This window comes from Megalops cyprinoides, chromosome 6 (assembly GCF_013368585.1).
Source record: "Megalops cyprinoides isolate fMegCyp1 chromosome 6, fMegCyp1.pri, whole genome shotgun sequence".
NCBI classification, from domain to species: domain Eukaryota; kingdom Metazoa; phylum Chordata; class Actinopteri; order Elopiformes; family Megalopidae; genus Megalops; species Megalops cyprinoides.
The window spans coordinates 28,986,681-29,000,480 of NC_050588.1; the positions used below are offsets into that span (position 1 = coordinate 28,986,681).

A 13,800-nucleotide genomic window follows, 5' to 3' on the forward strand; every position below is an offset into this window, starting at 1 on the left:
GGAGTTCTGCACAGAATCACAAACTATAATTTTAACATCCTACTATCTCAACTCTCTCTCTCTCTCTCTCTCTCTCTCTCACTGTTTCACACACATGCACACACAGCAAGGCAGTCTGACTCCCACTTACAGAAGCGCTTAACGATACTCAAATGCGCCCATAATGTCAAAATTATGTCAAAATGACTGAAGAACTTGTCAAGAACAAGAATGCGCTCTTAACCGGATTGTTTGAATAATGGTATTACGAGTGGCAGTATCCTCCAGGCACCTGGCCCTTTCTGAATCGCAGTGATCAGATTGTATTTCGACGGTGTATTGCACGTCAATACATTTCTTAATAATGCAATCAGAGTTTTAATGAGAGGATGAGTGCACATGAGCGCGCCCGCGCCTTAACATTACGTGCGAGAGAGAGACGGAAAGGGGGGCGGGGGTAGAGAGAGAGAGAGAGAGAGAGAGAGAGAGAGAGAGAGAGAGAGAGATACACGAGGAAAAGTGCCGGGTACCTGATTAGGAATGCATATGCTCCCTTTCTTTCGCTGTTGATACTACAATTCGATTTGACTGACTATCCAGGATGAAAGCCCGCTTCTCTATAACTGAAACAACAACGAAGCTAAATATTATTAGCAAGCAGCAATATTCCATTGGATACGCACTTAAACGTACAAGATTGTCATGAAATCCATCTCAAAATTATCCTATCGCTGTGTGACAATACGGAATCAAGGGAGCAGCCCAGCGGATGAAAGAGAGGAAAAACGTTGCAAACTTAATGACGCTAGAGTCTCGCAATTTCCTAAGGCTTAACACTTCTGTGGAAATGGTATACGCGTGCTTTTGAGGACTGGTCTTGGAGGTTTAATAATGACCCCGCTTCAGACATATTTCGGCAACGAAATCTGGTGGACAGATAATTGATCGCGCGTTGGAAGCTCTCAGCATTGAGTCATTTGACAAATGCATATTTGATTCTGGGTGGAGTGAGAGGAGGCGTCATTCCTTACATTTGAGCTCAGGGGAAGATACTTCTATTGTCTTCGCTACGTGTTGTTCTTTTGGGATTTTTTTGTAGGTACCCACTGAGGCGCGTGGTACGGAATGAACATTTTTTTTTCTAAAAGACGCAGCAACTGATCAGACACTAAGCCGAGATGAAGTTCGCCTGAGCGGTGAGGATAACACGTCGCAACCCTGGATCTAAGTACAAAACAATTCCTCTCGAGTGTATGTGATTGCTTTAAAGCATGTACAATACTGCTATCATATAATGTGAACTTTTTGATATCGCTTTGTTTTCTCCTCATCCCGCGATTATCCGTTTGGTATTATTGGTATTCCTGTGATCATTAGTGCCATTAAGTTAACGGCCGTGGCACTATGTTGTCAGTGTAGCGTGGGACTCAATGAATCGCATTTCCGACTGTGGAATATCCTTGCATCTTGAGCTTCTTACAGCACGCATTCTACCATCACTGTGTTCTCATCAGCTGTTTTTCTTCAGTCATCCACGGGGCTGAGCCTTCTGAATGGTCCTCTGAGCAACAAGCTACGTCGAACGTTGTGATGTTGGGCAGCGGTACGCACAGTTTGGGCGAATAACGCATTATTCCATCACATAATAGGGGAATTTTTTTGCCTGGCCTTTTTCTTAAATGAGTGGAATGGGCTTAATTTCAGTGACTTCGTACCCCGTCGGTTTATAAGTATTTTCAAGAAGTGCCTTGTGTCTGTCTTTTCTTAATCGAAGTCTGTGACTGTGGAGAGGAGATCATGGCCACGCACGGTCTCGGTATAGAACTAAAGCCCTACGTTGCATGGAGGGTGTTTTGGGTGATGAAGGCGTTTGTGGAGTTGACACTGTCGCAGGAAATTTATGCACCCCATTCTATTAGAATTGAAGGGGATGTGACCTTGGGTGGCCTTTTCCCAGTGCATGCCCGAGGAGTCCCAGGGGTTCCTTGCGGGGATATCAAAAAGGAGAACGGAATCCACAGGCTGGAAGCAATGATGTACGCTTTGGACCAAATTAACAGTGATGACGATATTTTGCCCAATATCACCTTAGGTGCACGAGTGTTAGATACGTGTTCACGGGACACTTATGCATTGGAGCAGTCTCTTACGTTCGTACAGGCTCTTATACAAAAAGATACTTCGGATGTCAGGTGTACCAACGGAGAACCTCCGGTGTTTGTCAAGCCCGAGAAAGTTATTGGGGTCATTGGAGCATCGGCGAGTTCCGTATCCATCATGGTAGCGAACATTTTGCGCCTCTTCCAGGTAAGGGTTAATCTGAATACATTAACGTACATTTTTTTTTATTGTTGACATGGTGAAGACATGATGTCTTACTAACAAAATGTAACAGCACCGAGGGTAAGTGATATTCCTTTTGTCTACTCGAATGATATTAAAGGAAAACTTACTTGCACGAAAATATTGAGGCTTCAGACGTTCACCATAGCTCTGCTCACTGTATGTGAAACTGGTCTTGCTCAGATGTGTACAGCCTATTCATCCTTTGTTTGTATTGCAGTGCTCCTTACAGTCGACCGCCTTTGCTGGCTTGTTCAAACTCACTTTTAAAGTAAAACAAAAAAAAGATATTACTATACTATTATGCTACTATTAGGCAACATTGGGAGCACGTTAAACCTTGGCGTAAAGTTAGCTAGACACATTTTAGACACTCAGCTGAAATATATATAAATAGACTTTAAGTTGAGTTTAAAATTGATGAGATAAAAATGTTTGTCACGATGCAAATCGATACTTCCTGACATCGAAGCGCCTCGAATGGCGCTTCAGCGATGGTGCTGAAAGAACAGCTCCATTTCACTGCTGGTTGCCTTCCCATAAATTCTTCTGTGGTGTCGCGATCGTGCCTGTGCCTGTGTCTTCCGAACGCATTAAACTTTTAAGAGAATTAAAATGGCATCTAGTGGCGAGAATGCACATATAGCAGCGATTTCCGTTTGCCCTGATAAAGAAATCCTAGCACGTATTGATGAAGTCCGCGCTGATTTGTTATCCGTTGCATTCACGGCATTCATGCACGCTTCTCATTGAACATTACCAAACTCGAGTTTAGGGCGAGTTTAGCAAGCCACACTCACTGTGCTCAGAATTTGAGAAGCTACACTCACAGCATACCCTACGGATTATGCAAAGGGCCCTAGATATAACAGCAAAAGAGCTGCATAATTATATATGGTGTCTCACAAACATTAGAAATCCGACTCCACCTTTAAATTTACTGACACAGTAACATAAAAGGCAAAGGCTGGGATTAAGAAAAACTGATTTGATTAAACGTTATTACTCAAAAATACAATTTCACCATAACTAATTACAGGAAACATTATTATATGCTAATTCCAGGACATACAATGAATTCCTGTGTTACAATACCGTATCATTTAAGACTGTTTACACGAGGATATAATACTACGATATTCACATTGTATTGTTCTTTTAATTAATCGATACTTCCTTATGAGAATGATCATTTTAATATAATAATGATCATTTTCTCCTTTTTATTTTCTTTCCACTTTTGGTTAATGTATTTTGAAAACATAAGAAAACGAAGATAGTAACTTTCTCACGCATCGTTTGCAATATGTGGACAGCATCGGTAACGTTGATCAGATGAACGTTATGCGCTACGGTGCGTTGTACTTTAAAGACAATGCATGTTGCATTTTTACTCGTGATCTTTGGTTGTTGAGGGTCCTTATGATACATTGAACAACATTTTAAAACTTATAGACGTCTCTGTGTGTTCCTCTTTTAAATGGAAACAGTATGCCACACATGTCAACAATTCTCCAGACCAGAACCTTGACACAAAAGATCACATGATGACATCATTTTTAGTTATGCACGCTACATCGTAGTTCCTCAGAAAAGGAACTCAACAAGTTGTACAACAACAAAAAATGATTGCAGCATGGTCTTTGCTCTCATGATGAGCTTGTTCCGTAGCTGTTAGTGTCACTGTGTATTTTTCTGAACATTTTATTCAAGTCAAAGCACAGGACTAAGTGGCTGTTTAAACAGATGCTATTTAATGCTCGCAAAGTACTTAGCATGCTTTTAGCTGCTTTCCAAAAAAAAAAAAAGCCTTGCTCAGAACAACAGATCCCTCCCCTCCTCTCTTGCCACCAGCTACAATTTACAAAGCTGCAGTTTACAATTCCATTAATCCTGGTCCCTGGGGCTTTATGGCAGTTTTTCTGTTTTTTTTTTTTTTTTCGCTTGTGCCGATTTCAAGACTGTCACAGTCGCTTGTGGAGCCTCCTTCCCACAGTGTTTTGTGCTGGAATGGAGGAGCTGTGCTGGGAATGGCGGAGACACTGAGAAAGAGCAGACCTGACAGACACACTCATTATGGGGACTATGCCAAGTTCTGGATACGCTAAGCTGACTTGAATACTTTTGCGTGACAAATCTCCCACTGCTAGAAACCCTGCTGTTTGGAGATGTAAGTAGCTGCACCACGATTCCCTTGTCCCGAGCATCAGTTGTAAAAGTAGAAGGACTCTTTCTTTGCCTTTTAACTAATCAACAATGTTCTGTACTCAACTTTAATGTCATTCTCCTTTAGGACTACCTGATGTTTAAGTGCCTCTGGGTAACATGCACTGGGCCTCTTTTTTTTTCTGAAGATATGATGTTTGGGAATTGCATTTGCAATCGAGATAGTTTACAGTTTGAAGCTGGTTTACAGCTTGTGGTATCAGTAGTTTTTGTGATATTAGGAGTTCTTTGGCGGTGAAACAAATATCTCAGAAATTCACACTAATGTCAGGACTGCACCTCAAAAATATTAACATTTTCAGGAAATCAATCATTTTAATGCTATACAATGATAGCCAAAAAAGCTAGAATGAAATGAAACATTCAGCACAAATGTCATGAATACTCAGATACCAAGGATAAAATAAGGGGGCCATTACAAAGTGTAGATCCTAACCATTATTCAGAGTTTTCACTAGATAAGCCATTTCCTTTCTTCTCAAGGAAATGGAAATAGAAAATGAGTTTTACGATTATTCTGATTGGTATTCCAGGGACGTTTAGCGGTAAAGTGGTTTTCTGCACATATGCCATTGTGAAATTTGTGTACATGAATTATTTATAAAAGTGGTATTATGAATGAATTAATTATGTGTAAATTACAAATGCATTTCTTAACTCTATCAGTCATATCTGTCAAGTGTTAAGAAAATGTTTAATACTCCAGTTAGCTTGACAAGTAGTGTCTATACAGAGATGCCAATTGATTCAAAGCCCCTACCATGCTGATTTTATACGTATTATTTCTCTGGTCTTTCTTATGAACATTCCTTATTAGACATTAGTAGTAACAGACAATATACTTTACTTTTTGATTCTTCCATTCACTGTCAAGACTAGTAGAAATTTTAGCATACCTGGACTTGAGTTCTGCTCTGATATTTTCTTGTACTTTGCTTTGGTTCCCCTATTTACACTGCCTTCCTCAGAATATTCACTAAGAAGCTCTCCTGCCTCCACTTGTTTGCTTATTCAAAGGAATTCCTCTGAAGAACTGGTTCCATTTATCACTGTGAGCTACAAGTGTGGCCTAGAATGTGTCATGTAGGCCACACGCTGTGATTACAACTCAACCATAAAATGTTTTGGAACTTTTTTATTGGAATGTTCACTGCGACACTGAAATGATACTGTTGCTGCTTCAGACCATACCAACTATTCTCCCATGCTACATATTAAACTTGATGTCAAGAGAGGCATAAATGTATTATAATGTGACATGCATGACATGATATTCCAAAACAGGACCCAGCATCACTATTATAGTAACTCCTGGAAAGAACTTCATATAACTGAGAACACTGGGGACTCACATGCTAAAGGATCCCTCAATGAAATATAACAAGTCCAGTCTGCAGTAAAACAAAGGTAACTTTCTTTGGCATGCATGTAGGATGCAAAACTAGAATTTCACAAACTGTATGTGTAAAAACAAAAGTGTGAGCAAAAGAGAATTGCAGGCATGTGCTATTTTTTCTGTTTGGAACCACAAAATATGATTGTATTAAAAAACCATGTATGTGTAGATAAAATGAATGAATGAAGACTTGATCTTACATATTATGCACAGTTAAATGAAGATTGCCATTGAAACAGTAAAAGAGGAATATTGTTACTATGTTTTTCTCCCATGTAAACATTGCAAGCATTCTTTTGTTTGCAGCAGAAACTTTGTTTTTCTGTGCTGATGATAGATCTGCATCTTTACTGGAACAGACACCTAACATGCACTTGAGGACCTGCTTCATAGCCGCAAGGCAATTAGATTAGTAGGTGAAATTACATAATCAAACTTGGAGAAGATAATCAGATATACTATAAGGTATTGACTGTGCCTGTTTACTCCATTGAGTCTTACATTTCCCTAGGTTGGAGGTGTTTTGGTCTTTAGGATCTTAACGTTTAAATCTTGCATGTTAATGCTTTAACGATGGCCAGCATTTCATTTTGTATCTTACAATGACTGAGTGTTAACAGAATGGTCACATATATTCCAATATTTCCAATATTTCATACCAAAGAGGACATGAATCAAGTGTAGAACTGATTCAGTGGAAGCTTTTGAGATATTCTGTGGCATTACATGTCTTTGTGTGTGTGTGTATAGTTTCCAGAAGTACCGCCACTTTTTTATCATTCACACGTCTTCAATATTCAAATAAAGTCAAATAAAGTGTATAATTACTCAAACTACATATTTGAATCTTTGAATATGAGAAGCTGCGTATTGAGTGAACTGATTTTCTCTCCAGGATCCACAGTCACACAAGCTTCCAACTAAATAAAAAAAAAGCCATAATATTACAGTGGGCACGTCTCTGTAGCAAATGTTTTTGTCTAGTGTGGCAAAATCTCACTGCAGAGCCAGGTTTTGTGGTTTTCCCAAAATGATGTTATTAGTTTAACATGTTATAAGCTTCATCAGATGACATTACTAATGGGACATCATTCTTGTCTCTTTACTTGTTAAATGACAGTGTCACAGAGAGGGAAATTCCCAGAATTCACCCTTCACCAAGCAGATCTGTGAGGTGCTGGTGATATCAGTGATTAATGAAATATTTCCTTTTTTGAATCAATAGGCACACAAACTGCCTGCAATCTCATTTCTTTGCACTGACACTTATCCTCCTTGTGGTATTTGATTGATTTTGATAGGGTTCCTTCAAGAGCAAACAAAAATAATGATTTACTAGAATTATCCATCATGTCTAATTAAATGTCACATCATCATCTAATTGATTAGAATGAATACATGAAAGCAGTGCTTGTTTTCTATCAGTTTGAAATTCTCACTTCAGTCCCCCTCCTTTACCCAGTGAATTTTTTTGCGCAGAGAGAAAGGCAGGAGAAACTATGTGTGCGTTAAAAAATGTATCTTCTTGGTTAAGAATCTCACTTGTGCAGATGATCCGGCATGCGTTTATACACTAACTGACTAACTGTATTATATTTGTATTACAATGATATATGGGACACAGTAAAAAATATAACAATGGCTATTGATTTTGAGTTATGTTCCATTGTGTCTAAAATGCTGGATGAGGTACAGTTGACAGTCAATTGTGGATTATTTACTGTCCTTCACAGACACAGTATTCATTTGGTTTTCATTCAAGGTGAAAAAAATCTACCAAATTTTGAACGCTTGTTAATAGTGACATGAGGTATGGACTGACAGGCTGAATGTTTTGATCAGCGATGTTGCTGTGGTGAAGAACATACTATGATCTGTTCATTTTACCGCTGACAAAATTGTTCAAATTAGAATTAATTGTCACTAGAGTTTTTCACAAAACAACTTACAACAGTGGTAGAATCAAATGCATTTAATAAGACAAAAGATTGTTCAAACGAATCCATCCAATGACGGATCTGCTTTGGCCCACTGTATGTGTATTACTTATGCGAATACAGGGCTAATCTCCAGCTGCTTCAAGCCAGAGCTGAAATTTACAGTGTTTTTGTGTCTGGTGAAGAAATGAGGGAGAAGAAGGTCAGTGAAGCAGGAAAAAAGTGATTGCGCAAACGCTGAGTGGAGGAGACAACCCAGAAAGAAGCAACCCTCTAAACATGACCAGTCCTCTGAAAATAGATACCTACATACTATGTGCAGAACATGATTTTTGTTTGTGCATTTTTTGTCATTTACCATATGATCAATATTGAGATTTAATATGTAGTTACACAGTGCACAAGTTGGCAATAGCTTATGAGTTAAAGACTGATATTAAAACTGAGTGAACAATGTATTGAAATCATGGAAAAAGAACAGAAATTTAATGTGGGCGTTCCTAAGACTATGGTCCTCTTAGGCTCATGCACAGTCTTTCAGGAGGTGCTTTCATCTCACTGTGTCTCGAAGAAAGTAAATTTGAGGTTTTAAATGTGCACATATCCATGCACCTTTGTAATTTTAAAGGAAATTGCTGCAGTGAGTGGTTGTTTTCAATTACAGGGCCAAGTGTGTCCCTAATTGCTTTCACAATGGAAAAGGTTAGATGGATCTATCTGCAGGAAAAAAGAAAACACTCATTCATCTTGCAAACTCTTTCTCACTGCTTCCACTGTCTACATTAGTAGTTGTGTAGAAAACCAGGCTCAACACCTACAGATATGATTTTGCAATGGTTGATGCTGTGCACATTGTAGTGTGTCAAACAAATGGTAAATTTAGAAGTAATATTCTCTAATTTTCCATCAGATAACATAAAAATAATAATTATGTTTGCCCAGGAAGTCACAGCATATAATAATGATAATAATAATGTGTGCCCAAATATAATAATAATAATAATAATAATAATAATAATAATAATAATAATAATAATAATAATAATAATGTGTGCCCAGGTAGTCACAGCATTGACATAATATGACTTGTCAGCCCTCCTGATTTTTAGTTCTGCATAGCCACACAAGTCAGAGATTGTTTGCGGCCAGGACCTCTGAATAATAGTTGTGTTTTGTTAAGCAAGTGCTGGCATTCATGTTTTATGCATCAGTGCCAGTTCTGAAATCTGCAATGAGGCATTTCTGGGCAGGTGCATACAACGAATGCATTTTTTTCATGCATCAAATAAATAAATAAAAAAAAAACATGAGAGAATAAGCAGAGATGTGGGTTGATGAGCTAAACCAACACCCTGCAGTCACTGTGTGCTCAGCCTGACACTTTCTACTCAGACCTACTGTGGAGAACCTGCTTCCTGTCTGTGAAAACACGGGCTGATAGATGAGCTGGTTTTAATTATGCCACACGCCTCTGTTTTTTTCTTTTTTTCTTTTTTTGTGGGGGGGTGGGGGGGGGATGTAAAAAATTATGACTGTTCTAATTATCCCCATATTTAAACCAGAAGTTAATTAATTTATCTCTGTCAAAGATGAGCAACAATTATAAACAAATGGGTTATTCATTTAGAAAGACAGCAGTAATTAACACTAGCATATGCTTATTTTTTAAACTGGCTGGAAGAATGTGTCACTTGCAAATTGATAAGCCAAGTTTCTGGTCGACTTGGTTCTACTGAAGTGCACAGTTCTTTTTCTCTAAAAGAGACAAAATATCTGTTAAAAGAAGAAAATCCATGCTTGCAGCAGCACAGGCTAATTAATCAAAGGAAGAAAAAACTTATAATATATACTTATAAGAAGAATACCAACCAAACACACACACACACGCACCCACACACACAACATTATATGTTGTTTTGTCCACAATAAGTGTTTAAACATATGGTGTAGAGCTGTGGGTTTGAATCTGTACTACAATACTTGTACTGATAGTTCTGCTCTTCTAATTACTACCTCCTCCAATAATAATTATAGGTATACATTGCGAGGGCCAAGAATGATGGCTTTTGTAGCATGTGACCCAACACCATCATGTTTCATGACACAATTAACAGGTTAGTGCAATACAATTTCCCTGTCTAAGATCTGGTTTACGTAGTTTCCCAAAACCCCAAAAGTGGTGGTACAGTCAATATGGCAGACTTTCTGCCTTCTCTAGACTTCCTTCCTTCCTCTGTACAGTGTGAAAGTGTTCCTTCTGGCTTGAGAAACATATACCATGTTTCATGACGCTTCATATTTGACAATTTTCAAAAACTGCTACAAAATCTAATATGGTTGCCAAGCCATGTGAGCAATGGGTATAAATTTAGCTGTGAGCATATTTTACAGCCATTTTATTCCAAAAGGGCAGAAAAAGGAAAACAATAGCATTAGTGCCTATGGTGCCTGGCACCCTAATAATGCTAATCACAGCTTATTTGCTTTTTCAATGCATCTGACATTTAGTCTCCTCTCAGGTCTTCCCACTCAGATCTATGAAGGCACAGATAAGGATTGTATTTAGGATTTAACCTCAGTGTGCTCTCCACTTTAATCAAAAGGCCACCAAATGCTACTCTACCTAACCCTTCAGCAGTATCAGATAGTGGGAGAGCACCTCAGTAGTTTTTGATGAAGGCTTATATAAAGAAATGCTAAACAGCTTAAATGTGCTACTCTCCATCAGTTAGCTGAAGTATACAATTAGTTTTGGTTGGTAGGATTCACTTTACATGACATTGTCCAATACCAGACAATATAATAAATCAATATTACAGATATTATGGATAATGTTAATGCATTGTTTATTTTCAAACACTTTATTCCTTTTCTATTCACGTAGTGTGCCTAAGTGTACCACTCTTTCAGCAGTCCTCACCATCAGAGATGATCTCTCTGAAATTATGCACTGTATATGAAATCAATTTTTCATTCCCTGTCAACACTACTTCTTAGAGAGAGCAAGGAGGAGGGAGAGAAAAAAGAGAGAGAGACTCAGAATCTCCAAATTATTTATTTTCGTACTTGTTATATAGACTCCAGGCTCTACAAAGCAATTTATATTCCATGCATTTAAAGGGAAAATACCAAATAACGTCCAATAGGATCTAATCTGACCTTTGCACTGCAAAGGATTGTATTAGACAGTCTTTTACATGACCACGACTGAAAACAATAGAACATAAATCCTTTGTTTGGCTTAGCCAAGATGTCTGGATTCACCCTTTTGATTGTACAAATATGGTTTGCCAATTAAGCTGACCTTAAACACGCTCTGAAATCTGTGTGATTCCCCACAGTACTACTCTCATGTCCATTCCTACTCTTTCTTTGTGTGATTCTAACCCCCTGGACAGCCACTCTGTGTCACTGCCACAGTGGAAAATGCACTCTCATCATGCAGCTCACAGGCACATACACCATTTTTTCAAGGATAAAATAGGTAAATATTTGCAAGACACTGTAGTAAATTAGTCAAGAGAGATGAGGTGGGCTCTGACTTGTGTTGGCATTGTCTTTCTTTGACTTTTGTGCTATTCCCTGTGGATTTGTCTCTGCTTCTTATTGTTTGATTAATAAGGCCTAATCTTTTTAAGTTTTTCAATTAAAGGTGTATGACTCACATTATAACATCACAATAACGGTCAGCTTTACTCATTAGGGGGCTGATTCAGACTTTGGAGCACTAAGCGCTTTTTCCGCACACCTCACTATGCGGATTTTAGTTTTTGGTATTCAGACTTAACTTGCACAGTCTTATCTCTATGAATGGGAGGTACAAAGCTGCATGCTCTCAATAGATTTATTTCACCATGGAAAAACACACCTTCCTTTCAAGAAGCTGGTGGCTAATAGATATTCTGAAGGAGTTTCTTTACAGCCACGTGGCCTCATTGCAGAATAGAGGAGTAGGACACTTACACTTTTAATTATGAAAGATAAACAGACATTTCTGGGGAAAAAAAACACTGGAATGGAATATAATGGGCAACAGAGCCTGCCCAGCATTTTTAAACATGACCCTAAGCATGATAGGATGTTAATTGCTTAATTAATTCAGAAACTACACCTGTGTGGATGCACCTGCCTTCAATACACTTTATATCCCCCTACTCAAGTGTTTCCTTTATTTTTCAGTTACCATATAGTTGAGCCAAGAAACTCAAAACCAACAGCTTCTGGCTTTCTACTGTTAATAAATGTAACATTGACAGCATATGAGACATAATGAACATGTGAGGAAAAAAAAACATATTATGGTTTATTTTGGTTCTTGAGTCAAGGAGCACTGGAGAGTCATGCTGAAGCTCACATAGATGGGTGAACCAAGTTTGGCAGTTTTTGCAAAATGGATTTCACCGTCTTATCCTTCACTAACTCTTGTCTCCTGATCTTAGTCTCTCTTTCTGATTCTGTATTACTCTGTTGCAAGGGAGGGGCTTTTATATTTGAATTCAAATCTATTGGAATTTAATGTCCAAAGGAATTCTTTTTTTCAGTGAATGCAATGGGAGATATGAGAAGTGAAGCAATAAATTAAAGAGAGCAAAATATAAAGTAAAGTAAGATAAAAAAAAATAACAAAATGAAGAAGTGCCTTCAGTGTGGCTTTTCACTGCACACATTGGCTATCCCACCCCCTCTGTGAGATTTCTCTATCTGAAGGCTGTTTAACCAAGTGGAATGCACATTGCTGACAAGCCTGTGGCCTGGCTCGCACAGGGGGGGTGGCTTTAGGTGTTTAGCCCAGACATCAAGAGCAGGACTGTAATGTGTCGGGGCACCTTGTGTGGGTGATGCAGGGGGTGTGGGAATCACATTGTTCCCTCTCCCCAGCAGCCTCCCAGTAAAAGACGTGAGACGTCATTTTTGTCTTTTTTTAGCGTGATAACTTTCGTAGTCCCTCAGGTGAATATGTTAAACATGTTTCTTTTCTTGAGTTTTTAGCAACAGAACACAACCCCTTCTGTATGTTTGGTTTCCTGTTTGTCACGGGTGAGCACCTCCAGTGCTTAAAACCCAGATGTCCCTGCAGGTTGTCATGACATTTTTAATTAGCGGATGAGTGAGACATAGGGAAAAACAAACAAATTAAAAAAAAAAAAACAGAACGCTAACAAAAAATCAACAACTGATAATTAGACTTCATGTTCTGATAATTTATTATGAAACCTGAAGAATGTATATATAGTATGTAGACATACATACATTTTTTTCTCCACTGTGCAGTCCCTGGGTTGTTATTTACTATCTGAGGATGTTATAGTCTTCTGGTTCTTATTGTTGATTTTTGTATAATAAAGTTCTATCAACTATAACTCATTTTAGAGCATAAAATAAAAAAAAAGGACAAATGCATGTACCCTGCATTTTTTACCATTTACACTGATGCATACCAAACAAATAATGTGCCATTTATCCATAAGACCAATGCATGCAAACAATGAAATATTCTCCTTCAAAAGCTGTTGAGATTAAAAAGGTCTGCTCATTTTACCCCCCCGCCCCCCACATAAAAATGAATAAAAGTCATAGATGATACCATAAAATACCATAATGCCGTATAATACACTTTTCTTGACATGCACTCGTATGCAGTGGAATTGTGCACTTAGAAAGTCACATCCCATATCATATATATCCCATTGCGTGAAGCCTTGTTATGCCCTCACTGCTGGCTCACACGGACTCCAGAGCCCACCCAGGTCCAGTGGTGCTCCTCTTTCCTGAAGTGCTGTTTGCCTATATGAATTCATCAGTTGACCGGGCCGCCACTGCATGTTAGCCTCTGAAACTTGCGCTGGAGGAGTAAATGCACGGGTGAAAGGGCTGTCGGTTCCCTTCTCCCGAGTCTCTGATGTTTGTCTGGTGGATGGT

At 38.6% G+C, this 13,800-nt stretch overlaps 1 protein-coding gene across 2 annotated transcripts in view; it reads left to right on the top strand.

Moving 5' to 3' along the window:
* The first annotated feature begins 498 nt into the window (after window positions 1-498).
* The window catches only part of LOC118779140 (metabotropic glutamate receptor 7), a 172,456-nt gene continuing 159,154 nt past the window's right edge, over window positions 499-13,800 (top strand). For both annotated transcript variants that reach the window (XM_036531063.1, XM_036531064.1), the window contains exon 1: window positions 499-2,286. In XM_036531063.1, the coding sequence (XP_036386956.1) occupies window positions 1,777-2,286 (510 nt within the window). In that variant the 5' untranslated portion in view covers window positions 499-1,776. The remainder of the gene's footprint in view (window positions 2,287-13,800) is intronic.